Genomic DNA, 27,978 nt, shown 5'->3' on the forward strand with positions numbered 1-27,978 from the left:
CGCAAATTTAGCGGCGGAAACTTCACTCCGACTCAGTTCAGCGGAAGTGGAGCTCCGGCGCGCAGCAGGTGTGACTTTTCCGCACTGACTGAGTGAAAGTTCACTTGTTGGATCCACGGCAACATGTCGCACCTCCGACCGAGGCTGTGTGTGCTGGAGAAGGGCTCCGCCGGCTACGGCTTCCACCTGCACGGAGACAAGAACCGGAGCGGCCAGTTCATCCGGCTGGTGGAGCCCGACACGCCCGCGGCCGAGGCGGGCGTGCTGGCCGGGGACCGGCTCATGTTCGTCAACGGGGAGAACGTGGAGGGCGCCAGCCACCAGCAGGTGGTTGCTAGGATACGCGCCAGCGCCGGCGCGCTGGAGCTCGTCGTGGTGGACGAGGAGACGGAGCAGCTGCTGAACAAGCACAACCTGCGCTGCCGGACGGAGTACGTCACGGAGGGGATCCCCGTCCCCGGCGGGGACAGCGACTCCGACCGCGGGGACTCGCAGAGCAACGGCACCCCGAGGGGCTCCACGCCGGCCCCGCGGGAGGACCTGCGGGAGAACGGGGACGCTGCCTCGGACAAGTCCGGGAGGCTGAGCGTCAGCTCTTCCACCAAGGTACCACAACTTCACCTAAAATACAATAATGTAAAGTAAAGTAATATACAATAATGTAATATAATATAAAATAATTTAATATAAAATAATTTAATATAATATACAATAATATAGTATATGAAATATCATAATATAATGTAATATAATGATATTATGTCATATAATATAATGTAAAATAATATACGATAATGTAAAATAATGTAATATAATATAGTCTAATATGAAATATTGTAATATAAAATAATATAATATACAATAATATCATATGAAATATCATAATATAATGTAATATAATTATATTATGTCATATAATATAATGTAAAATAAGGTAATGTAATATAAAATATAATATACAATAATGTAATATAATATACAATAAATGTAATATAAAACGATATAATGTAATATAATATACAATAATGTAATATAATATCATATGAAATAATATAATATAAAGTAATGTAATATGATATAATATGAAATATAATGTGATATAATATGGGGTAGAACAGCCAGTGAGGTTGACCTCTTGCCCTCGGAGGAGAAGCTGCATCCCTACTTTCTTATTGGGGTTTTAGCAGAGATAATGCCAACACATTTTATATTTAATTTCTTTCTTTTTTTTTAAAGAGCTATTGAAGTGTACTTTTGGGCTTGACATCCTGGGACCGGATCCTTGCACACTATTGTTATTTCATAGTGGTTCATTTTTAACTGAAACACTTCCTTTTTGGCCAAATGTTCGGTAAGAAATGTTACATTTTGTCTAAGCAGGCACATAATATACATAAAAGTGAACATTATTGGTCACATTATAGCAAAAAAAAAAAAAAAGAGTTTCTGGAAATCCCCTAACCATGTATTGATTTTGTTGTACATCAACTAGATCCAGAAATATTGAAGTGGCACAAAGACACTTTGATGTGTGGACATCACATTTTGGACTGTCTTTACCTGAATAGTTCATTACAGTATCTCTAACAGCGGCCGATGTTCCCTAAACACCAGCCGGCGGTGGGAGTTTCTAGTGCAGCACTTGGCTCCCTCTTGTTTGCTTCTTTGATGTAGCTTAGACATTTCAACTGTGTTATCTTAGATGAGGTGGAGCTGATAAATGTTGAGCAACAGTAACTTTTACTGACATTGCAACAATCTGTTATTATTCTTGAAAGCCACAAAGAACCAGCAGACCAATCACATTTGAGTCATTTGTATCGATGTGGGCTCAGTCTGAACAGTCTGGTCGCTCAAATACGGGATTTTAAATAGTCCGCAGCATCAGCTACGTATACCAGAGTCCTGGAAGTCCGTCATCTACTCTCTGTTGGCTGTTCCGGCCTCCTCCCGAAGACACACAGAACCATCTCCGTCCCCAGTCGGTTGTAACTTCTAGAAAGTTTGCACCGCAGCTGCACATAACCACATGACCATGTGTGACAGTAGCAAAGGCAGTTTTTGGTTTGTTTACATCCCATCCATGTGTGTAGGGTACCATAGCAACCATGTGGATCAGTAAACATCAGCAAGGATGCACAGATCAGCTCTATCAGTTGCACTATTTAACATTGACTGCGAAAAAGTTCAAATTCACGCCTTGTCGATAGGAGAGACGGGTCCACGAGAGCGAGGTGACATTTCATAAGGATTCCTTCAAGTTAAATTGAAACTCATATTTTAACAAGGAGAAAATCTTTTGTGTTTCATTAAAGTTATAAAAGTGCATATTGTGCACGTGTGCCTGTGAAAATGTCTTATTATAGTGTTTTATGTTTCCTATTAGTGAGGATGTTTTACTGTAAAGCACTAAGCTTGGCCCGAGGCTTCATATGTGCGATATAAATAAAGCTGACATGGGAAGTACCTGACAGGTCGCCTCCTCCGGGAAGACGGAGCCGTGACTGACGGGTGACGCAGATCACTGAAACACGTCAGCTGGCAGTCTTTGTCATGCAAATATGTTTTGTTTTCTTAACTTGCTGTCAAGAATTCCCGTCAGGTTTGGCTCGTCGGACGAGACGCTTCTCACGGTTAAAGCAGTCGTGATCAGCACAAAGACCTGGCTGCTTTCTGAAACCATATTGACTTTTACGAACTGATCTGAGGTACCAGAGTTGTTGCACATTGAGTTCATCACCATCTCTGTGCCAGAATATTTCTCAGATTTCTTCCTTTTCTGTCAAATACATTTAATTCACGGTTTGAGGATTTCCACCTACTGAAAATAAGACATGTTTGTCTCTGGTTCACTATAATCCTGCTTGTTTGAACGAGAAAAGCTTTTCTGCTCTGATTTTGGACTATTTTTACGAGGTTAGTCTCTCGCAGGGTAAACAACCCGGGGAGGATTTGGAGGCTATGTAACTGCTTTAGCCAGAGCAAAGTCTGGGCCCTGACTTAAAGGTTGTGTAACAGAAATGCAAACTAGCCTCATTGTGGAGGTGTTTAGTTGCACCGAGCTCTCAGAATGAGAAGTAGTTTTTATTCAGGTCTCAGGGAAATAACAAAACGCTTGAATGTTTTCGACTTGTGTGGTGGGATATTTTGGGTGTTGGATCATCGGCAAACATGTTTCCAACGATCGCAAGTGTGTGAGCTTTGTGCGAGTATGAATGTACAGAGGAATGAACTTTGGCCCTCAGTTATTAACACAATGATTGACTTCTGCTTTTGTAATCATGTTATAACACACACAACACTCTCCTTTCAATAATGACCTCAGAGGCTTCCAATAATCTGAGCGTGGCAGTATTTTCCTTTTAAGTGCAAGTTACGTAAGTCTTGGAAATTGCATCTGTAAATATACAGTATGTTTAGATTTTGATAGTCACTGTGTTGACGTTAACTTCAAACCTTCTAACCTGTTCTGCGGCTAAAAATGAGAATTTTAGGTCTTTGTTCCTGTGTGTTGGGTGGCCTCTTCATTATTACAGTTTCCAGACCTTAAAGTGGGCAGAGATGGATATTTCTGGCTATTTCACAAAAGCACTTCTGTTTGCAGCTGTGTGTCGTCCATCTGGCCCTTATTCTGTTTCTTTCTGAATTCTCAGACTTTTTTATTTCAGGTGCGACCAAGTGCAGATAAGGAATTTAGAATATGTTGAATTGTTTTGAGATGACGCTTGTCATGATTTTGCACGACAGGAATTAATTTAATTATTGAATTGAATTGAAGCTGAGTTAAACAGCATGATGCCCCAAGTGTTTTCTGTATTGGTTGAATGTCTGGAGGTTCTTGTGTGTATCCTGATTGGTTGAATTTCTGCAAGCTTTCCATGAGGGTTGGGGTTCTTCATGAACACAACTCCTCCTTTCGCTGGTCAAGAAACTAACTCAGAACTCCAACTAAGCTACGATAAACAAAGATTTTAGTGATTATTTACGTGCTCAACAACAAGTCCAGATATCCGGCAGCTACACATGTTTAGATCAGAATCAGATCTGGGTTGTAAAAGCTATCAACCAGAGGAACCACGACAACAAACACTACAGACCAGTGTTTCTTTTGGGGAGGCAGCTAAAGCTGGAAGATGATTGATGGGTTCTCACAGAACCTAATCACACCTTCCTCAAGTGGTGTCCAAAACCTTTGTTTTTAAAACGAGCCATCTGTCCGTATATGAATCTTGACACTATGTCGGCTATACTGCAAGTCCCACATTGGCTAGACCGACAACGTCGGAGTTGGAAGATGTCCTTCTCATGTGCGCTAGTAGAATCTGACCGGTCAAGGGAGCCTCCACCGTACCATATGATTTAAAGTCCAAAAATTAAGTCTCATACCAGAGAGTTCACAAGACTTTGATACACTCTTGTTTTTCTTTTCTTTTTTTCATAGAGGTACAACCCCTGTTATATCTTCTTTTTTTTTGAGCTTATGATTAGGTCAAAGGTAAGAGTTGGATAAGACTTGAGATAAGACCAGAAACATGGGGGAGCACGTCAGCTTCACATAGCTCAGAGCTTTTCACAAGGACCTTTTCGCATTTCCATTTAGGTGTAAGGTTCAGGGGAGATAATTAAAATCATGTCGCACACGTCTACGAAGTTCGTGCCTACCTTTTACCTTGGAACGTAGTTGGAACTGAGGTTGCATCAATCTGAGTTTAAATAAATTAGATTAGACAGAACTGTATTAATCCCTTGGCAGGGTTCCTGCAGGGAAATTAGGGATGATATCTGCTGGATTTATAAACGTTAACAGCCATTACTGAGTAAAGCATGACGTTTTTATGAATATTAGCACTTGGGGTGAACGGTGGGGGAAGTCCACCAAACATAAATGAACAGTGCTGCACAACCCACCCCGAAGGTTCAGGTTTGCCCCAACGATAACGTCCTGTTGTTGAGGGTGAAGTCTCTGCCTTGTAACTTTGTTTAGGACCTAAAGGAGGAAAGAAGACGGAAAGAACCACATAAATACCAATTGTTCCTGGAAAGGGTTCCTGTGGTGGAAATGCAGCTTGAGTTTGGAGGCTGTATTGGATGGTTGGCAGCTGCAGACCTCCAGCTACCATCCTACTAACTTGGCATGGCGTCAGTGTTGGTTTGATACTGGCCACTAATGCCAGTGGGATGGACTTGAATGAGCCGGCCAGAGAATCGCATGAAACCATCCCGGCATGGTTAAACAATAGGCTCTTTCATGTTGTTTTTTTTGGTTGGTCGGTCTTTGGCTTGACATGCCATCGCGGTCCAACACTTAGTCCCTAAACCTTTTCATAAAATCATCGGGAAAAAGAAAAACTATCATAAGAGATTGCCTGGGCCTCGCTTCTTCCCCGCACCGAGGGCTGTCTACTGGTCACCATAGAGATCCCCAGCAGCAGGGAGATGCTTTGTCCACAGTGTTTGCCTGTGGAGAAAGACTTCTGGGCCAGATTGGAAAAGAGAGAAGGCTCTCACGCCTCAGAAAACCAGGCCACGGTGACCCTGAAATACATACTCCCTGACTTAACACAGTCCCTGTTAATAATGCTGGAGTGAAGAGGGAATGTAAGTGTTTGTAAGAAGGGGCTGGCCTGGGGATTAGGCAGAAATTTGTTCTGTATTTGTAGATGTGGAAATGTCGCAACACAGAGAGGTCCTGACTCTCTTTCGTCCTCATTTTTATTGTGAAGTAAGCCGTTGTTCCTTCTGTTTGTGTGTGTTGACGAAGCTTCATTATAAGCTTTAATAAAGCATGCTCAGCTCAAAGTGGGCCCTTAAAGTTGATATATTTCACTGCTGTGAGGTATTCAAATAGAATTGAAAAATAACTGAATCCAGAAAATTTGTTTTATTTTTTCAGTCTGAAATGTTGGTAGTTTTTTTTTTTAAAGATCTGGATCACTTTCAGGCTGTCGAGTCCGGAGCTGCATTCGTCACAAAATTAAGCGGTGATGAAAGTAAAACTGCTCACTCTGGTGCTTGCTCAGCACGAATAGGGATCAAGATTTAACCTGCTGGTCTTAACTAAAGCCCAAATGTCTCAGAAATCGTGTTGGTAATCTTACGGACGGCGATGATGTTTCACTTTAAAGGAGACATATTGTGCTGTTTCTCACAAGTTGACACAATTTCCTGAGGTCCTGATGTCTCATGCTTTGGTCAAAATACCACAGGATCACTCTTTTATTCTTCCTTGCTGGTTTTCCGGGTGATTCGACTTTAAGTCCCCCCCCTCGTTTGCAAAGTGGGCCTAATTTGAGTGTGGAAGCAGAAATTACACTCTATTCCCCCTAAAGCACATTGTGATGGTGCACGTTAGCATACAGCAACTACCCTGGGAGAACACATCAGACTGGACTGGACTTGAATTGTGAACCTCGAGTACTTAAGTTATTTCTCTTCTTGTAGTTCAGTCCAGGACAGTTGGTACTGATCCGATTGTTTAGGCACCAACTAACCCTGAGTCATTTGTTGAACTGACCCGTGCAGTTGACACCCTGCAGACGGGAAAGCTTAATTAATGTAACGGAAACCTGCCGGTAGGTGGACAAGTCAAAGACCACCCAAGAGTCTTGATAAATGCAGAACTGAAGATTAAATCAAAGTGAAGATTAGATGCATTAAGTTTCTTTCCTTTGTTTGGCTGCTTTTCATAACGGTTGTATTAAATTGGATTATTTATGTATCACAACAAATTGGATTTATGTGGAGTTTAATTGGACTTTATGTAACTGGAACTTATTGGGTTTTGTTTATTTCTCTCTAAATTGTCCTTGTGAGTCTTTTATTGTGAAATTGTGCCGCACAAATAAACCAGCTGGAGATCAGTGGAGTAAATCTGGTGTCGTACCATTTCTCTGCGTTTTGGTCAAGTTTTTAGATGCTAAAAGTGCGAACTATCATTAATGTACTTCTCACCTGAGACAAACAATAATGGCATCCATGTATTCACCGTGGACCGTAGGAGATCTTCTTTACTGACATGCCAGGTATTTTAACCCTTCATTCATAGAGAAATATTGTTTTGTAGCTAGGATGCTTGTTTCCAGCAGACGGGAATATTGTAGCGTTGTGACCGGCGTCAGGACCTCGATGGGGTTGCCGGGGGAGCGCTTTTCCAGCCCCTGAGTTTCTACATAGATTGATATCCAAAACAAACATCATAAAAGTGCAGCTGGTGTCACCTCACTGAGCTCCTCTTTGCTTTAGTCGTGACACAGTTGAAATAAACATGCACCCGTCTGCAAAATAGCCTCCCGAACTTCCGATGTTGGCTTTCCAGCCTTTTATTGCTGCCCTGAATTAACATGTTGAAGCTTAATTTGATTTCAAGTTTCCAGCGAAGGCTTTATAAATACAACTCCAGATATAAAACAACACACTACATACACCCTGTAATTATTTATTTGACAGCAATTAAGAAAACAAATCTACTGTGCTTGACAGTTGGTACTTTCTGTGCTTTGTTGTCAAACTCGTATCAGATGTTTGTGACGCCGGTCTTGATGTCCAGTCCTGCACGGTCTGACCTTGGGTTGACCTAACCTGGGAAGACTGGCAGCTAGGGCTGGGCGATATGGACCAAAAGTCATATCTCGATATTTTTTTTTTTTTTTTTTTTTTTTTTTTAAGATTTTTTTGGGCTCTAGTGGCCCTTTATTGAAGATGCAGATATGAAAGGGGTAGAGAGAGAGAACGGGGAAGACACGCAGCAAAGGTGCGCAGGCCGGGATTCGAACCTGCGACCGCTGCAGGGAGAGGACTGTAGCCTCAAGTACATGAGCCGCTGCTTAACCCACTGCGCCACCGAGCGGCCCATATCTCGATATTTTCTAGCTAAATGGCGATACTCGATATATATCTTGATATTTTTTCTGTGCCTTAATTGGGGTTTACCCCAAAGCATTATAGCATAGCATCTCTGTTAGCTTCATTTTTTTCTGAGGCAAACCCTGCATATATATAATAAAAATGCTTCTTGAATAAAATAAAACAAATATCCCTTTCCTGCATAACAATTAAATTAAAATACACTGTGCAATTAATACAATGTAGACAGTAACAGGCAGCCTTTTCCACTAAGGTTGACAGTTGTGCAAATAACAAAACATTTGTGCAAATCTCAAATAAAACATTCAAGTCAATTTGTCACAAAATAAGCTATATCAAAATCATAAAAAAAAAAAAAAAAAAAAAATTTCCCCGATATAAACGATATTGTCTCGTACCATATCGTGTTTGAAAATATATCGATATATATTAAAATCTCGATATATTGCCCAGCCCTACTGGCAGCTCTCTTGAACGTCTTCCACTTATGAATAATCTTTCTTACCGTAGAACAATGGAGTCTGATGTCTTTTGAAAATGTCCTTATAACACGTCACAGCAAAAACCGTCTTTCAGAGCTGCTGATATCGTTCCCCCTCGTCACTGTGTTAGCACACACTTTAATGCTCCAGACCAGCAAACTGCCAAAACTTGTGCTTTGCTAGAGATAACCAATCCTCCTCATCAAGTTCATTTGATTACCAGCACATCTCTGTTTGGGTCGGGCATTTAATCAAAAATCAAAGCAGACACACTAATGTGACTTTATTTGACTTCATTACCCTGTCTGCTACGTCCTCTCGTTGTTCATTTATGTAAGGGGCTGCTTACTTTTTCACTTTTTGGCTTGGTTTTTGTTAGATAAATAACGACCTGGAGTAATAACCGGAGGGTCACCTGATCGATCGGGGGGAACGTGGGGAGGGTTGTGTCGGGGAGGGCATCTGAAGTCAAAGCAATCGGACCAGATCAGTGTGCAGAACACGGTGGTTCAGCTGCGGTGATTCCCACAACGAGAGAAGCTGAAAGAAGCTGCTCTGGAGTCGTATGTCGTTAATCCGAGGTCGTCCTTGCGTGTTAAACTGTAGAACTGAAAGAGTGCATCTTTTTCACATCAGCTTAATTGCAGTTAATTATGTGAATGTCTTTGAAGTGTTTGGCCCTCTTAAACCCTGAGTGACATTTTTTGCACCACTAAGTGCATCATAATGACATCTCATCAGGAAGCATGTCTTAAAATCTTTTGCAAAGTAAAAACAACCTTTTGAAGGATGTACGACTAAAATGAGACAACAAACTTAAAGGAGCTTGAGGCTCCTTTTAAGAAATGAGACTTTCTATCGCCACCCTTCACCACGACGGCCGTTGGGGGTACTGCAGCCAACAGTGAAGCCGGCACGGGAGAACGGGGAGAACGCGCATGCAGCGTCATGTGACGTCACATCTGCAGCCCAGCGCGGGAAATTCGGGACCGAATTGCAGCACATTTTGCAGCACACAGCCTGTTCAAGGCAAAGGAGAGATACACTAGAGGGCTCATTCTTTTGGGTTTGGAACGCTTCATCTGACATTATTACTAGAAAACTTAAAATGTATACGGATTTCTTTCATAAATCCTGCCACAATCCGGCCTCAAGCTCCTTTAAACAGACGTTTAAGCATCTGAGCATGACGCTGAGGATGAAGCTGGTATAGCGCTCTGCAGCCCCTGCAACCCCTCACTGCTTAGTGATGACTCTGGATGTTGCTGATTTATAGGTCCTACAAAGTAAATCATACGCTTCACTCATTAATTTGTCTTAAAGAAACATTACAGAGTTAGAAAAACCCGAGTTCTGTTATTATTATATGGGAAGGAGCACAAGTTATTTTGAGGAACCAAAGTGACTGAACTGAAGCAGTTTCAGTTGAGTTCATGACTTATGATGCTATGACAACATAGCAGTGACCAGTCAGAGTCTGCTGATCCTACGGCCTGTTTTAGTCATACAAAGTTAAGATGACTTGGGTTTATCTGCAGAGACCCCCGCCCCCCACACCCCCACTGTGAAATTACACTTTTGGGGCTCCTCCCTTGATACCCTTCCTTTCTTACTCAAAACTCTCACTTTAGTCCTTAAACACTGCACAGTGCTCAAACTTCTGCTCAGAAGCAGAAGTTTGATTTTAAGACGTGCTTGAGCATAATTTGATGAAGCTGCTGCGTTCAGTGTTAGTCGGGACTGAGTAGCAGCTAGAAATATAAGATGTGCAAAGATGATGTATGGTTGAAAAGAAACCTGAGTTTCTCAGTAAAAGACGTTGTAACCGCACACACACACACACACACACACAGAGCTGTTTCTGCTGTCAGAAGTGTTTTCGGGGTGGAACTACTGAGAAAACCACTTCCTGTGCCGTCCTCTTGTTGCTATGGTGCAATAACTTCATGGTTTGGTTTTATCTCAGCGAGTTATTGATCATCTTTGTGTGCAATGTGTAGCTTTAATTGTTGTTGATCTTTGTACGCGAAGAACTGCCTCCGGCAACGCTGAATGTTTGCACTTTAGTCACATGGGCCAACAAGAGCTTATTGGTGTAGCTCAGCAGAACTTGGGACACATGGTCGAGGCGTGGCTTCTCCTCGCCGAATCGTGCTCGTAGGTGGCCATAAAATGCTTTCAGATCATAGAGTCCCTCAGTTCAAGGTCCTCCCAACAACAAGTCATCCTTCATGACAGACTGGTTTGAAGCACAGGATCTGATGTTTGACTGCAGCGAGCTGTAAAACCATTAACCTTTGATATGGAACAAGCTCACAGCATGTTTACTGTGGTTGCTCGATGCCTCTCGTACCGTCACACTTCAACTTTGATGATCACAAAGCAGATGCTTTTTAGTTTTTGAGGCCTGTGGAGGGTGCCAGGGCCCTTCCACATTGTTCTTCATTGGTGTGGGGGTGACGGTGGTTCAGAGTTAGGCAGCTGAAGCAGCGACCAGCCGTCAGGCTTATCCAGCTGCTGCCTCAGCTCTCGGCCAGATGCTGAGAGCCACTGCTCCCCCCCCGAATCCTTCAAGGCCAACCCAGAGCCAGTCCTGGTAGTTTGTTAGTACAGATAAAAGAACAAAAATTCATAGCCTCTGTAAATTAAGAGTAGGGGTGGGCAAAAATATCGATATGGCAATATATCGCGATACTTTTCCAGCCGATTCAATATCGATATTCAAAATTTGAATATCGATTTTTCTTTTCTTTTTTTTCTTTTTTTTTTTTTTATCCCCGATTTTTTTCCCCATTCTATCACCCAGTGCTCCTACCTAAGTGACAGTCCTGGGCATTGCCACTCTCTACCAACCCTGGGAGTTCCTGCACTGATCTCAGGTTTTATTTCACGTTTTATTTCATTTTATAATTTATTTTTTATATAACACAATTGCCTGTCCTTAAAAAATTAAAAATAATGGACAGAGGTTTATTTATTTATGGATTTATATCTATACTGACTGATCACTGTGCCTGTCCTTGGTTTTAGTACCCATCTTTCTTGTGTTTATTATCATTTGCCACATAATTAAAGCAACCTCATACTAAATTTAATGTTAATTTCATATGATGTAAATAATATGAAAAACATATACAAATATGTTGTAACTTTAGCTTGTATAGTTATAATAAAACATTGTTTTGACTCAGTTTGTCCCATGAATTGTCACTATAATCTGATGAACGTGCAACTCGGATTTTAAGATCCATCACTATCATCTGATGTACATTTATACAACTTGGATTTTAAGATGTGTAATGCATTTTTAAATTTTTCGGTGAACTATGTAAAATATAATAATCAGGATATCGCATAATCGGGATATCGCAATGTGTATCGTATCGTGGCTCAAGTATCGTGATGCGTATCGTATCGTGAGGTCCTTCCCAATACCCACCCCTAATTAAGAGTGATTATGATCCCCGTTAAATCTTAATTTACTGCTCAGATGTCAAATTCACCACAAATGCCAACATATCATAAACTCCAGTTGTCACTCAAAAATATGCCCTTATTATGCAAAATTTGTCATTGATGGGAATCATTTGTGCTGCACTGTAAGCCTCTTTAACGCCTCAGAATGATCAATAATGTTTTTCTCCATCTTTGAGCAGCAGAACTGCAAAAACCAACTTGGTACAAGCTTTCCCACCCGCTTCAGAAGTTGTGACATTATGCTGTGCTTCACGGTTCTTTCTGTTTGTCTACTTTTGACACGGTTGAACGCGAGTTCAATCAGCCCGGACTGCAGTGTGTCGTCTTTTTGGTGGATTTCAGACCATTCTTGCCGATAGAGACTGACAAAGGAGACAAGAGTGAAGGAGTGATCGCAGTGTTTGCAACGTAAACCTCAACATTGCATCATTTCGTTGCTTTGAAGGAGCGTCTTTGCACCACAGATATTGAACTGCTGGTTATAAGTTTTCTGTGAGTTGTTGCCAGGATACAAATGCAACACAGCAGTGAATGCGCTGTGCAACAGTGCAAACTGGTGCAGCAGTACTTGATGTCCAGTACAACGTACACCCACTAATCCCACAACAGGACACAAAGAACAACTTATCTTCCTGAAAGAGCTGGGTGTGAAGAAACGTGGTGCCTTGTTGAAAGCTCATCATTATGAGTAAGTGTAAAACATTTTTATGGTTGTCTGACTAATTTTTGCTCGACGTTCTAAAGTTTCGATCATAAACAGATCATCGCCGCCCACGCTGGCGCTTCACCATCAGCAGATACAGTAATCCTTCCCCTGGGATTGATTTTGATGCATATTTGGAACATGCTTTGAACATATGTGACGCGTTTGCACTCGGGGAGATGGAAAGGCCTGACACGAGTCTGTCGTTGCATAGCAAACAAGATGACAATAATATTTTAACATTTTTCATTGTTTTATTGAGTAAATGATTCATCCACCAGGTGAGCAGATAAGGAGGAAGTTAATCAGTGTTGAAAATCCAACTTGGGTAGCTTTAACGAAGACTTTTGCAGGACTTTATCAGCTGGTGGTAATAGTTCAGCTCGCTGGCGGGCTGAAGTTAAACTGTGTGCCCACTTTATCAGAGGAAACCACTGACGGGCTCTCATGCTCAGAAGAATCTGCATGTAGTTTCATGGGCTCCAGATTTGTTATACAGAGACGAAGAAGACAAGAATTACCTTCACAAACTGCACACGCAGACGTGTGTTTACGACCATAGAGTCGCTTCTCCCCTAAAATGAGCTGATGGGAATTTGACACATTCCCTGCAGAAGCGGGATCTGTTTTTTCTGCTGTAAAGGGAGTTTAGCTTGACATTCTTGCCCAGTCGCTATCACTCCTGCGGCGTCCTGCTGGGAGTTGGAGCGGTGCCAGACCTCGGCCCGGTCACGTGTCTTCTAGTCCAGTTTGACAAGAAACAGCAGGGTTGATCCCTCAGGGCTGCAGAGGGAGCTGAGCGGCAGCACATTCCTTACCAGAGATGCTCGACCTGCGGGAATCACGCCGGTGGTGGGACCAGGTTACTCAGAAAGATATGGAGCAAGTGTCCTGTTCTTTCTGTCACAGGGTGAATTGGATGTAAACGTACCTCTGTCACCCTTTTGCTTGATCCCCTGCTCCCTGGGAATTGTGGTGCCATCTCTTCCTGGTTCACGCACTCATCAGCCTGTTCTTGGTCCGTCTGAGCTCCGCTCAACACTGCTGGAACGATTCATACAATGATACCTTATTTATTACAAAAAGGGTCATATTGTTGAATTGTACATTACTTGGGAATATATATATATATATATATATATATATATATATAAACAAAAGTAAAAAGATAAAAGTGTGAAACTTGGATAGTAGGCATGGTTGTAATCTCCAGACAGTGGAGTGTTGCGTTTGTTGCCTGGCAACAGCTGCGCTGAAGATCACACATGCATTAGGTGTCGGCATGAGTGGGGGTGAACATCTGGGGTGCAGAGGTGCTGTTTCACAGCTGCGTGTCCAGGATGAGAGGATCCCTGCCTCATTTCTGTCAGCCTCTCGGCTTCCTGCAGCCTCGTCTCCAGAACAGGATACCCCCGTTGTCTCCTGGCACCGGCTCATCCATCCCACCTCCCAGAGGCCTTGACCTCTGATCCTCAACCCATCTGCAGTGTCTGCTGCATCTGTAAACTTTAGATTTTCCTGGAAAATCAGGAAATCAGTTCACAAACCAGCACTGAAACGATAATAGTTTCAATATAAAAAAAGAAACTTTAGAAAAATCAGAAGAAGATATGAAGAATGACAGTTTGACAGTCGGCCACTCGGGTGGTTCGTATTCTAGAATAAAAGACTTTCATATTGAAAAAGACAGAAAAGTTTGCTGCTGCTGTTTTGTGCTTGTTGGATGGAAACAGTTCAACACCCCGACCTGCGATGGATTGATGGCGTCTTATTTGCAGATGTCTCGTGATGGCGTTGGCGTTTCCTCCTTGGTGTGCCACTAAGCTTTGACATATGTTGGATTTGACGTCACGCTCGTAAAGTTCAGTAACGCGAGTCCAAACTGCTGAACATCTCGCTTTACACCCGCACGGATACAAGACGGGTTTCCTGTCCTCCCATACGTACAACAATGATCGATACTAATAGCAGTGTTGTCATGATAAATAAATAAATAATTCATCATATCAGATGTTTTCCATTCATCCTTTTTCTTTTGCCATGTTTCCAAATTGGCCGGTCAACATTTAAGATAGTGATGCACTGAAATGAAAATTTGTGGCCGAAACCAAAACCGAAAATAATAATAAACACTTGGCCGAATACCGAACAATACCGAACATGGTTCTTCAGCAGTTTTTGATTTATTTTGCCAATTTTTTCACCATTGCATAAATCAAATAAATTAGATTTAGGCATGCTTTTCAAAGAAAAAAATATTTTTCAAAATTACAAGGTAGAAAATATTTATTGAACATAAAAAAATTAAAATGTTTTAATTTCCCAGCATGATGTTTTGGTTCCACCTCCTGGTGAATGTTAGGTAAAATTCTTATGGGGTTAGTTTTTGGTTGGCCAACGATTTATGTAGTGCGCAACGTTACGGGACGGAGCGGCCAGTCTATTTCCTTATTTTACAACGCCGTTATTAATTGTTCGGTTTTTTTCCCCACTTATTCCACCGAACACGAAAGTGTTTTTTTGCCATTTTCGGCCGAACAATTTCGGTTACCGAACAATCGGTGCATCACTAATTTAAGATTTTTAAAGTGTCTTGTTTCTGCAATTCAGCTAATAGTTTCAGGTCCATTTGGGTACTTTGGTCCGCACAGAAGTCCGTCAGCGAGATAACGACAGTGTCATAAATGCTCGGCTCCATCCGAAAGTCCAAGGGCCACCACACCCCGGGTCCTCCCTCCGTCACGGCCCGTGCCAGGTGTCTCAGCAATCATCAACCCGCCCACTTTCTCATAAACCCGCCGATCAGCACGCAGTTGGCTGTGTGGGCCGCTCCGAGGGGGACTTTGTCTCGAGTTTGCGCTGAGGTTGCAGGCCATCATCTTTAAACGGCCACCAGGCAGGGAATCATTGACAGATACCTGCTGATAGCTGGTGATGTTGCTCAGATAGCCCCGGTTTTTATCAGCCGGGGAAGGTGTAGCGAGAGGGCGGGGGGGCCCACCATGTTGGTCTGAAACAAATCTGACCGTAAATAACAGAAAGTAAGGGATAATCAGATTAATACCACCTAATGGTTCATATATTTGCTTTGTTCTTGTGTAATCTACAATGAAATTCTTAAACTGACCGTAACAGTTCAAGTGGGTTAAATATTAATACTCTGTCTATAATAATTTGGCTTAGTTTACATTTTCTCTCCCACGTCACTTACTTTGCAGATACACAAATATTAGATTACACTTTAAGCAGATTTAGTGAGATGTTTAAACGAGGGGGTTTATAAAGTATCCAGCCTCGTCAGAGGCCCAAACCAGAGGCCTTTGGACCTGGACTTGTTTTTCTTGGTTCTGAAGGATGTTTCCAGCTTTCGTTTGTGTCCTGAAAGCAGCAGCAGAAGCACCAATGACCTGGATGACTGAGAAAACCAACACCAGCAGAGTGTTTTTAAACAATTTGGCCTTAAATGTGAGATTTGAATGCATCTGATCACTTAGGTGGTCTCCAAGTCACAACCCTTGGAGTCCATAACCAGGTCTTAAATAAACTATATGCTCATTTCACTTGTGCACTCTCGTGTCTCCAGCATTTGGAGGAGTAATTTTGGTCGATGCCAATGGATCCAATGAAGATGCACTCAACTGGATCGTAACTTATCGTAGGAAACGGCAGAATATGTCGGACATATAAGGATCCTGGTCCTTATCGTGGACGGGTCTAAAGCTTGAGTTATGGTTCTGCGTCAAAACGACGCCGTGCCTACGGCGTGTGGTACGCGTCGACGCGTACCACACGCTGTCACTGACGCGTACCTCCCGAAAATTGTAACTAAGCCAAGCGTCGAGGCGACGCAGACCACACGCAGACCGAGAGGGCTGTGATTGGTTCGCTTGGAAGCAACGCATTTCCGGTTTCCGGTTTGAAGCAGTCGTGAACTTTCAGCGCTCTTTTCTTCGTGTATGTGATTTTTTTTTTTTTTTATTTTTTTTTTTGTTTTGTTTTTTTGCACAATAGTTGTCCTTATCTCTTTGATTCACTGTGACCGGAAAAACCATTCAGGAAAAGATCGCTAACTAGCGGTCACGGGGGGTACTGCACCGCGGCGAAATGGAGTGACGGAGAAGTCCGAAGGGTTCACGACGGCGTCACGGTGTCGATTTGACGCAGAACCATAACTCAAGCTTAAGTAGTTAATGAATAACGACGGCGCGTGTCATGAAGTGGAAGTTTTTCCACTGAGATACCCAAAGTTTACAATTTGTATGACCTATAAGGTCAGAAATCACCCACGGATGAGCAGTTTCTGACGAGTAGAAAAAGAAACATGCCGTCGTCCTGCCGCACCCAGGTCTGCTAGGTCTGCTACAGTAGGTCTCCCGGGTCTGCCAGGTCTTTCAGGTCTCTCAGGTCTGCTAGGTCCTCCAGGTCTGCTAGGTCTCCCATGTCTCCCGTAACACCGATGTGGCTCCTGTTTCAACCGCATGTGTGATTACTTTGTTAAATGGATGAAGCAGCGACCCTTCACCTGAAAATGGATTAGACACTTATCCCGGCGAAGCACCTCTGCAGGACTTAGCTCTGCAACAGACGCTGCTTCACTCAGCTGCTAATCAGCTGAGAAATACCCAGGTTTATTGAGAAGCGTCCGTCTGCAGAGGAGGGAAGTCGCCCATGTGAAGGTTAACGACACTGAGAAGGTGCTAAACTACTGAGATGGCGCCGGTTGAAGAGGCCAGTTGGCGACACGTCCTCAGTGACTCTTCATGTTTGGTTTCTTGCTCCCTGACTGGCTGATTTAAACAAACAAATTATTAACCATTCTTTAATAATTTGCATTAACCAGTCCTTGAGGACAGCAGATCAGATGGTCCTACGTTGTTGATCATCTCACATCAGCCCCTGAGTGTATTTCTTATCTTTCAAACCCTGTAACATTTAATTTATTACACAGGACGTAAGTTAACCCAAGATATCAAACAAAGAAGTGAACCATCTTAAATTAGCCTTCAGCTGCCCACAGTAGCAAAGATCTGATCAAAAATGTCCCAACTGGGGTTCAGGTAAACTGAAAATTAACTTTCTCAGCCTGGTTTCAGTAGATTCAGTGTCCTTGTCACTTGTTTGGTCTGTTTGTTGTCTTCAGAAACCTCTGAGGGACTTTCCCGCTGTTTTTATCTACTTAGTTTAATGAGTGGTGACTTTTTTGTGTTCCTGATTACCTCCAATGATCAGTCCGGTGTTTATTCAGCCTCCCGGAGCAGAATCATGGACGTTTACGGGCCTGTTTAGCTCCGAGTCTTTGTGACAGTTGCACGTCTGTAGCCGGCCGTCCTCTTTTCTAAATGTTGGAGCTGTTTTGAATCTTCTTTGAATAATATTGGCTTTATTTTCATATGTCCTGTCGCTGTCACAGGGGCCTCTGATTAAGACTTGCTGCCAACGAAACTACGAGCTGGCGCTAAGTTTTATGTGCTTACGTTTATGTCGGATAAATGGAGCAAGAGATCAAATCAAATGAATAACATCAAACATAACAGATACATCAACCTGATACGAGTCATAATTGTGAGATGAAGCAGATAATTTGTGTACAACTATTCCCAGTATTCCTGTCATATGCTGTCAGCATGGACACCAGAGAAGTCTGGATGATTTATCTGATTGATCTAATTTAAGTATGTGTGTGTTTCCAGGAGGAGAGAGACGGGCCCCGGCCTCGTCTCTGCCACATGAAGAAGGGCGCCGGCGGCTACGGCTTCAACCTGCACAGCGAGAAGAACAAACCGGGCCAGTTCATCCGAGCCGTGGACGAGGACTCTCCGGCAGACCGGGCCGGCCTCCGGCCGCAGGACAAGATCGCCCAGGTCCGTGTCACACGCTCGCTTATAACGGATCGCTGGCCAAAGCCGTGTTTGTGTCCGTGTGTGTAGCAGATGTAATCCCATTACAATCGCCGGCACACGGGAGATCCCAAGTAAGCAGGTGGAGAGTGTGCAGAGCTGCTGTGTCAATTTGGGATGTCAAGGATGAATCTGCATCACCTTTTCAGCCCCTCTGGCCTCCCGGAGGCCGATCCACTTCCACGCAGCAGAGGATGGAGACGGGTTCATTCCTCATGTGTGGATCCAGGATTCATGCACTGATTAAAGCGTCAGATCTGTCACCTGAATACTTATATAACTTTACTGAGCTGTCTCCGTTAAGTTTAATACTATTGATTTATCCTCCATCTTATCCTTAAAGAGACCAACAACCATTTATCTCAAACTAACATAATAATGACTGTTGTCCCTTTTTTTTTAAAAAGCCTGGATTCAGATTTAGGTGGTGGCGTCATGCGGTCGTCCTGGTGAGAACCAGATCAAAACAGAACCAAATGAAAAGAATCGTTTGTGATGCACCAACCTAACTGCAGACTTTAGTGTCGGTAGGGATAAATCGTCAATAGTCCTGTATGATTAATGCACGGAAAACCCTAAAATGTGCTTAGATTCAAACACACAGCATCTTCTTCATGATGTTTGACCATTAATGCGGTTGGAAGTGTTGCGTTTTGGTACGCTTGGTTTTCTCTCCGTGAAAGAATATGTTGTATATGTTTGCGTTGAGCTTCATCTGAACATAGGACCCCTGGTGGTCATTCAAGGAAGTGCACGTCTACGTTGGCTTCGATCAGGAGATCTGCAGGTTCTTTTGTGGTGAAAAGGAACCAAATAAAGTTTCAAATTCTACAAGTTTCAAACACATGAAATAACTGGGACCAGACACAGGGAGAGCTGACGTCAGTTCTCATTTGCAGATTTTAGAAAGAGAGGAACAGAACGTACTTGAACTCATCACTCAGTCAGGAGAGCGCTTGAAGATTAGGTCAGCGGAAATCTCAGTTTCATGGATACGGCTGGAGACCGATGACACGGACGGTCCCGTCTTTACAAACGCCCCACCCCGTTTATGGAGGTTTCTGCCCAGAGCGGTGGGTCCCACCTGCTGATGCTGGTATCTGTATCTCCAGTCTTCCTCCCACAGGAATTCCTCCCCGGCCTTATCATCGCAGGCAGCTTGAGTCATTCCAGGTCTGGGAGTGTGTTTGTGCACCAGGATGTGCACTTCCAGCATTTCACAACATTGATAGGAGCTAGTAAGGCCCCGTTAGGAGACGTGCCGTGCCGGCATGTGTCTGATATTGATATCGACTCAGAAACCCTCCTTCTGAACAACATGGACCTAAAGTAAAGACACACCCCCATGCAGCATACCTTCTGTGTTGAATCATTTCATGATAATGATTTGACCTTTAGTCGTTTATTGCTCTATTTATCCGTCCATGCATCTATTTTTGACCATTTATTGTCATGCGTTTCCCAATGTGTTAAACATTAACTCTAAACTATCCCCACCTTTACGCTTGCTTTTTGTCCATCCTCTGTAAATAAACTGATAATCTGCTGAAAATGGAGCTGATGGACTTTACAGACTGTTTCCGCTTTGCTACGTTGTTTGTTTGCAGTGTTGAAGGAGAAATCCTTCAACACAGGTCTGACAGTTCTGACACTCGGATGTTGGCCGCTCTCGTTCGTTTCTGCGTAAGGCTGGGCGATATGGACCAAAAGTCATATCTCGATATTTTCTAGCTGAATGGCGATACTCGATATATATCGATATTTTTTCTGTGCCATAATTGGGGTTTCCCCCAAAGCATTATAGCATAGCATCTTTGTTAGCTTCATTTTATTCTGAGGCAAACCCTTGTCTTAAGACAGTCAGTTTTAATACAAAACCTCGTGCCAAATGTCACACAGGTTCCTTTATTAACAGAGGTCTGCACAATATCAAAATGTATAAAACAAATTAAATAAAAATAAACTTCCTGCATATATAGAATAAAAATGCTTCTTGAATAAAATAAAACAAATATCCCTTTCCTGCATAACAATTAAATTAAAATACACTGTGCAATTAATACAATGTAGACAGTAACAGGGAGACTTTTCCACTGAGGTTGACAGTTGTGCAAATAACAAAACATTTGTGAAAATCTCAAATAAAACATTGAAGTCAATGTGTCACAAAATAATATATATCAAAATCATAAAAAAAAAAAAAAAATTTAAAATATTTTTTTTTTAATCGATATAAACGATATTGTCTCATACCATATCGCGTTTGAACATATATCGATATATATTAAAATCTCGATATATCGCCCAGCCCTATTTCTGCGTTTGCCGTCAGAAACATTCGGCTGAGTCTGAGCCCAGACGAGCATCAGCCGGGTGACGGTAGTCAAACGAGCACATTATCAGAAGACTTGACGTCACAGCCTCTTCTCCTGTGACAGAGATCGACTTTTAGAAACGTGCGTAAACAGACAGCAGAGTGTTAAAGCAGTGTCTGTAATCCTGAATCCGTCGTTTGTTTCTCAAAGCCGAAGCCTGCAGAAGTTAAGAAGTTCACCTGCAGCAGCTGCCAGCTTGGCTTCTGGGCCACCAGAGTCTTCAGCCTGCGACGAAGGTGGCGGCTGCTCCTTCAGTGTTGGGCCACCGCTGCAGGGGAACCACCCTGGCTGCCCTCCCAGACCGGCCAGCTGCAGACCGATCGCTGAGCCGCCCGGCCCGGGGTCGGATGACCACAGGGGCTCGGCCGGGCCTGCAGCAGTCCTAGTTTCAGCACTCGTTTCCGTAGAAACATCTGAAACAAAGACATTTGGATGTGATCAGTTCAGTTTAGCGCCGATGACGACAAATGTCTTCTCAAGACATGTCAAGAATGCAGTTCAACTCTCAGCTTTGCCCTGAGCAAGCACCAGGTGAATGTGGGGAAAAAAAGCAGAACCAGACTCAGGAAGGACATCCCACCGCCCGGACGGGTTGGGGGTTGAGAGGACGGGAAAGAGCAGATCAGGAATACCTGCTGGGATGAAGGAAGACTGGCTCATAACAACAACAATGATGTCAGCTGGAGAAGAAGAGAACAGGAAGTGTTGGCATCAGAGTAAAGTTGCTTTAGTCAACGAAAATGATGACTAAATATCGTCGTTAACAAACCTTTATCACCCGAGGAAAACGAGACGCAACAAAAATAATAGTCATGTGACTAAAATGTAGATTACAAAATAAAAACTCTGCTAAAATGTGTCTTCATTTTCTTTGACCAAAACGAGACGAAATGTTCAAACAAAGATTCTTAATGTCCATGTTTTCAGTAGTTTCCTCTGGTCTAGTTCTGCTGCTGGGTGACGTCACGTCCTCAATCAGAATCAGATCCAGAAGATGCAGCTGCAGGTTAGAGGCTGATGCCGTTAACACAGAGATCTAGGGGCTGGGAGAAGAAGAAGAGACCATCTTTGGATATACTTTCCTACATAGACGTGGAAAAGAAAACCCAATGTGTCGTCGGAAAAGAAAAAGATGGGGAGAAATGCGGAAAAATAAATATGTTGTAAACTCAAATTAGAGCGTCTTCTGTATCTGCAATGAATGTATTCTTGAATCTATAAGGTAACAATAATATAATAATATGATAACCTTGTTTGAATTGTAAAATGGGTTTGGCTAAATACAATCTTTGACTAAAACTAGACTAAAATGGTCCTGGACAATTCTGACTAAAATAAGACTTTTAGTCGACTGAAACTTGACACGACTAAAAGGAGAATGAACGTCACGAAACTAATAAAAACTAAAATGATAGCTTGACCCAAAGACTAAACTAAAACTAAAATTGAAACAGTCTAACAAAAACAACACTAGTCACAGGTTGGCAGGAGTTGAGCTAAATCATCTTGTGGTAGTTGAGGTGAGACGGACTCGGTGGTGACGTGTCACGGATGTGCAATGAAGAGAGGATGTCACGTTTCCTTCGCAGCCAAAAGCCTTGAAAAGATATGGGTCAGTCCTGGTGTCACATGACCTGCCTGGTCCTGATCCAGGTCTCTCCTGCTCTCTCCTCAGGTAAACGGCAAGCCGGTGGCCGGGCTGCAGCACTCGGAGGTGGTCGCCGCCATCAAGGCCGGCGGAGACGAGACCACGCTGCTGGTGGTCGACGCCGAGGCCGACGACTTCTTCGCCAGCTGCGGCATCCTCCCCACTGAGGAGCACCTGAGCGGTAAACAGACACGCAGACACCTGCGGCTGTCGTTAATGATGAGCGGCGTGAACATTTGTCGGGGACCAAAAGCATTGAAGACAGCACACGCGCTTGAACGAGTAACCAACACGAAAATAAATCCATATTCCCTCAATTCTGATTCCAGTTGAGTGACGGCTCAGCTAGGATCCCGACTCGCACACCAAAGTATTTACAACCTCGTACAAGTACAGAAAGACAACCGTTTGTGCTGGAGTCTCCCTCCCATTGCGAGACATCATCACAAGTAGGGGTGGGTATTGGGAAGGACCTCACGATACGATACGCATCACGATACTTGAGCCACGATACGATACGCATTGCGATATCCCGATTATGCGATATCCCGATTATTATATTCTACATAGTTCACAGAAAAATTTAAAAATGCATTACACATCTTAAAATCCAAGTTGTATATATGTACATCAGATGATAGTGATGGATCTTAAAATCCGAGTTGCACGTTCATCAGATTATAGTGACAATTCATGGGACAAACTGAGTCAAAACAATGTTTTATTATAACTATACAAGCTAAAGTTACAACATATTTGTATATGTTTTTCATATTATTTACATCATATGAAATTAACATTAAATTTAGTATGAGGTTGCTTTAATTATGTGGCAAATGATAATAAACACAAGAAAGATGGGTACTAAAACCAAGGACAGGCACAGTGATCAGTCAGTATAGATATAAATCCATAAATAAATAAACCTCTGTCCATTATTTTTCATTTTTTAAGGACAGGCAATTGTGTTATATAAAAAATAAATTATAAAATGAAATAAAACGTGAAATAAAACCTGAGCTCAGTGCAGGGCCCTCCCAGGGTTGGTAGAGAGTGGCAATGCCCACGACTGTCACTTAGGTAGGAGCACTGGGTGATATAATGGGAAAAAAATCGGGGATAAAAAAAAAAAAAATCGATATTCAAATTTTGAATATCGATATTGAATCGGCTGGAAAAGTATCGCGATATATTGCCATATCGATATTTTTGCCCACCCCTAATCACAAGTGGACTTCTGAATGAGATCCAAACATGTTGGGTGTCTCTGCTTCTCATACCTGGATATTTAGTCATAAATGCATAGGAGCTGATCCAGTCTGATGAAGCGGTGCTTCAGTACACTTTGGTTTGTCCCCCGGGACTCCGTCGGAGGCTTGAAACACTAACTTAAATCCACATCAGTTCACGTCATTTTGGTCCTCAACAAAAGTTAGATTTTTTTATTTGACTTGGGTTCACTGAACTCCAGGATCTTCCTGTGATCTTTCGCCACCTGGCAGACCGTTATCTCACTGTTATCTCACCGTTATCTCACCGTTGTCTTGTTTCTTCCCTGCAGGACCTCTCCCTGAGCCACGGTCAGCGTCGAGGGTGGAGGTGAGGAACACACAAACACACACACACACACACACACACACACACACACACACACACACACACACACACTCTGTCCTGGTAAGATGGGGAAAGACAAAAGTATCAGTCTGGAAGAAACTCCTCACGCTCCCTGGTGTTCATACGTCTGTCACCGGGACCACCGGGGGAGTATTAACGAGCGCAGTAACTTTAACCATCTTTAAAGGGATGTGAGGACATTTGATCTTATCTCTACTTTTTTCTAAAGCTGTAAAACCTGTAAATATGTTTCATTCCTGAATCGAAGTTGAAAGCTTTCACATAGATGGTCTGTGGATCCACTCACTTTAGCGGCCCGCCCCTAGTGGCCGCTAGGTGAAGTGCAGGCTCCTGCTCTGAGTTGCTTTGATACGACACCCCAACACTAAGATGCTGCATGAGTACCAACATAATCAACATGACCCGTCACGTGGACTGATGGTTTGCAGCTCCAGACACGGGGAGCAAAGATCCTGTAGCTTTTACTTTTTACAAGTTTTTTTTTTTCCTCCAGTTCATTGATCAAACTCTTGATCAAACATGGAGTTGGTTGTTGTTCCTGGAAGAGCAGAATAGCGGACAGCGGCAGGTCAGAGGAGCAGCCAGAGCTGCTCTCTTGTTGTTCACAGGCTGCTTAAATCAGCAGAATGTCCCTTTAATTGGCTCGGAGCAACGAGACTTTATCAGAAAGTAAATAGTCGTGCAGAAGCGCAGCACACACACACACACACACACACAGACACACACACACACACACACACATCGTGGGAGTGAGTGGATTGGCCCCTCTGGTGACATTGGCGCTGACCCCATCGCCATGGCAACGGGAGCCAACCATACAGGGCCTCCCCCCTTCTCCGGCTCTTGGAGTGTCCTGGAGGATCACGGGATTGCGCTGGCTTTAATTTGAGGATTATGCTAATGAGATGACTAACGGAGGCCGCTCACAGGCGGCCTCTCCTCTCCCGCTGCAAAAACAACCCCTCATTCATCAGCCGTTGCGTAACGCAGCCCCGGGCAGGACGGCGGCCTCGGCGGTGCGTGCCACCAGGTTGTTTGCATCCAACGCATCGTCTGTGCAGGACGGACGGCAGCAGGATCTGTGCTGATGCTTGGAGCCGTCAGACGAGCGCTGACGGCAGTGATGAGTGAGACGGGACGTGCTGCAGGCTCAGGCTCTGCTGCCCCCTGCTGCAGCAGCGCGCTTCCAGCTGGACGGACGCAGGGGCGACCTGGGAAGATCACTCACACTTAGTATTTTTCTCATTTACAAAAGGAAAGCATACTTTAGGTCCCGTGGCTGTGAAACGCAGCATTACAGCCAAACAACTCCACTCTGGTGGCATCTGTCCACGGGACAATGTTCCTGAGGTCTCGTAGTTCAGTCTTCTTCAGTCTTGTCCCTCTCTACACTGATGCGCAGCAACAACTGCTTCTCTAGCACCATTTCTTATGTCTTTTCCTTTTGGCACTGAATGTTCCACATCAGAAAGTTGCTTAAACATCTGCTTTTATAGATGTCTGAACATCTGCAAGTCAATTCTTAAACTTAAACTCAACTAAGACTAAATCCTTTGAATGGGGGGGGGCATTTGGGATTTCCCAAATTTTTATTTTGAACTTTTATTTGTTGTTAGATACATTTTGGCATCTTAAAACCATCTAAGATCACAGAGTTAAAACAACCCTCCCTCTGTTAAGGGGACGAGGCGTTTAAGGCTTCTGCTTTTATCAATAAAGAAGGTTATAAATATGGAGGCAGAGGCTGTGAACCCTCCTCCTCCTGCATCTATAGACGGGTTAATAGTCTGATAGAGCTGGGGTTGTTTTAGCTCTCGGACGTTAACTAGTTGGACCTGACTGACCTTTTTAAGCATGAACACTGTGGTCTGCTTGTTTGTGTCTGACAGGAGGAAACGGTAAAGCCTAAAGTGTCTGTGAGCTCTTCAGCCTCCAGCGCCTCGTCCAACTCCTCGTCCCACGCTCCCCAGGCGGCTGCAAAGAGCTCTCCACCTCCAGAGGTAACGCCAAGTCAAGTTTATTTCTAAAGCACAAAAAAAAACCCTCCGTTGACCTTTTATGTCGTACAGGCTACAGGAAAGTAAAAAATCCCCAGATCAACAATAAAATTAGCAAATATATGTAATAAAGCAAAATAACAGCATGAAAACAGAGCAAACATGTCTACTAAAGGGAATTATAAGACGATATGATTTATTTGTATGTATGTATGTATATGTGTGTGTGTGTGTATATGTATATGTATATGTATATGTATATATATATATATATATATATATATATATATATATATATATATATATATATATATATATATATATATATATATATATACATACACATACCCAATAAAATAAATGCCAAATGAACACGCTCAAGTCGGAGGGAAAGGCAGGGCAAAAAGGTGTGTTATTAACAAAGATTTAAAAGGATCAGTCAGATCAATCAATCAGATCTGATCGGCGGATCTCAGAGCTCTGTCAAGACCCTGAAAGTTCAAAAGTTCAGATAAGTAAGACTCTTAAAAATAAACCATAAGACCTGGAAGCCAGCACAAGGGGGACGTGCTCTCGCCATTTCTTCCCTGTCGGGAGGCGAGCTGATGCATTCTGGACAGTCTGAGCACCAGAGTTACAATAATCCAGTCGACAGGTAATGAAGGCATGAATAGCTCTCTAGGTCTTTAGAGGGAAGGCAGGCCTTTACCTTAAGGTGAACCTTCATGAGCATCTTAAACTGACCAAAAACAATTTTCTGCCTCGTTCTTATTCAAACTGAAGAAATGTATCTCCAAACATTAGTGCACATCCTTAAGACAGTTCAGCAAAGGTTGAAGAGACTCTGTCTGTACGGGCGAATAAATATGCAGATCATCAGCATAATGGTGAAAAGTAATGCCATGCTTTTGAAAAAAATCAAGCCCAAAGGAAACGTGTACAATTTAAAAAAAAAAGAACTGGGCCTAGGATGGAGCCTTGTGGTACTCCACAGTTAAGTGGGGTCTGCCTGTAATGTGAGGAGTATCTCTGAAGCTCTGTGTCAAAGACACACAATCCTAACGGTGTTTGTTTGCAGGAAGAGCCCGTGGCCCGAGCGGTGGCCCGAGGGCCGGCCCCGGCCCCGGCGGGCGACAAGCTGGGTCTGGGCATGTCGCTGGCGGAGGCCAAGGAACGAGCCCATCAGAAGCGCTCTGCCAAGAAAGCTCCGCCCATGGACTGGAGCAAGAGGAACGAACTTTTCAGCAACTTATAAACTTCAACTCCACGCGTCCCTGCGCTGCCCTCCGGCGGACGATCCGGACACAATCGTCCTCCGGCCGTCCCCCGTCGGCCGCCGCGGGGATCTCCTCATCTGACGGACACACAGCTCCTTTTTAACTTCCACGTTCAACAGTATTATTCCATGATTTTATTGTTTTAATTTAGGGATTTGCCACTCTTTCTTTTTCGTTTAATGATGTTTGCATGACCCACAGGAATGAATGTTAATATATGCTGCAAACTAGTGATGTACAGTTTATTCAGAGAAGAAACAGAATACTAGGGCAGATTTAAGTCTCGAAGTTAAAGTGTAAGAAGACGTTTCCTCCCGCCGGGACCAGAACAGCGCCGAGAAACTCCGCCGGTCCGTGAGGCCTCTGCGGAGTCAAACGAAGAGATTATTTGTTCTTGTTTCCTTTTGATAAATTTGTACATACATGAATGAGTGATTTAAGAGCAAATTTTACTTGGACCGACTTGAGGGGAAGTCTGGAGCGGTGACGCGTTGATTCTGCTGAAATCATCTGATGTTTTTTTAATTTTTGTTTTAAAAGCTGCGCTTGCCGGCGCGAGTGAAGACGTGGCTCTGTGCTGTACCATCTACCGATGACAAATACAGAATCTGGATCAAATGA

At 43.3% G+C, this 27,978-nt stretch overlaps 1 protein-coding gene across 1 annotated transcript; it reads left to right on the plus strand.

Annotated features, from left to right (window-relative positions):
* On the plus strand, positions 1-27,975 carry nherf1a (NHERF family PDZ scaffold protein 1a). The gene is made up of 6 exons (XM_061708554.1): positions 1-606; positions 18,216-18,386; positions 22,473-22,626; positions 24,007-24,044; positions 25,973-26,083; positions 27,159-27,975. Exons 1-6 carry the CDS (start codon positions 124-126, stop codon positions 27,333-27,335), a joined length of 1,134 nt encoding a protein of 377 aa, XP_061564538.1. The 5' UTR covers positions 1-123; the 3' UTR covers positions 27,336-27,975.
* The last annotated feature ends 3 nt before the right edge of the window (positions 27,976-27,978 follow it).

This window comes from Cololabis saira, chromosome 19 (assembly GCF_033807715.1).
Source record: "Cololabis saira isolate AMF1-May2022 chromosome 19, fColSai1.1, whole genome shotgun sequence".
In the NCBI taxonomy this organism is placed as follows: Eukaryota; Metazoa; Chordata; class Actinopteri; order Beloniformes; family Belonidae; genus Cololabis; species Cololabis saira.

What these genes read in the sequence shown, in the direction of transcription:
- nherf1a (XM_061708554.1), top strand. Translation starts at nt 124, where the DNA reads ATGTCGCACCTCCGACCGAGGCTGTGTGTGCTGGAGAAGGGCTCCGCC. An exon ending in CGCAGGACAAGATCGCCCAG is followed by an intron (nt 18,387 to 22,472) that starts GTCCGTGTCACA and finishes CTCTCTCCTCAG; the next exon opens with GTAAACGGCAAGCCGGTGGC. An exon ending in GGTCAGCGTCGAGGGTGGAG is followed by an intron (nt 24,045 to 25,972) that starts GTGAGGAACACA and finishes TGTGTCTGACAG; the next exon opens with GAGGAAACGGTAAAGCCTAA.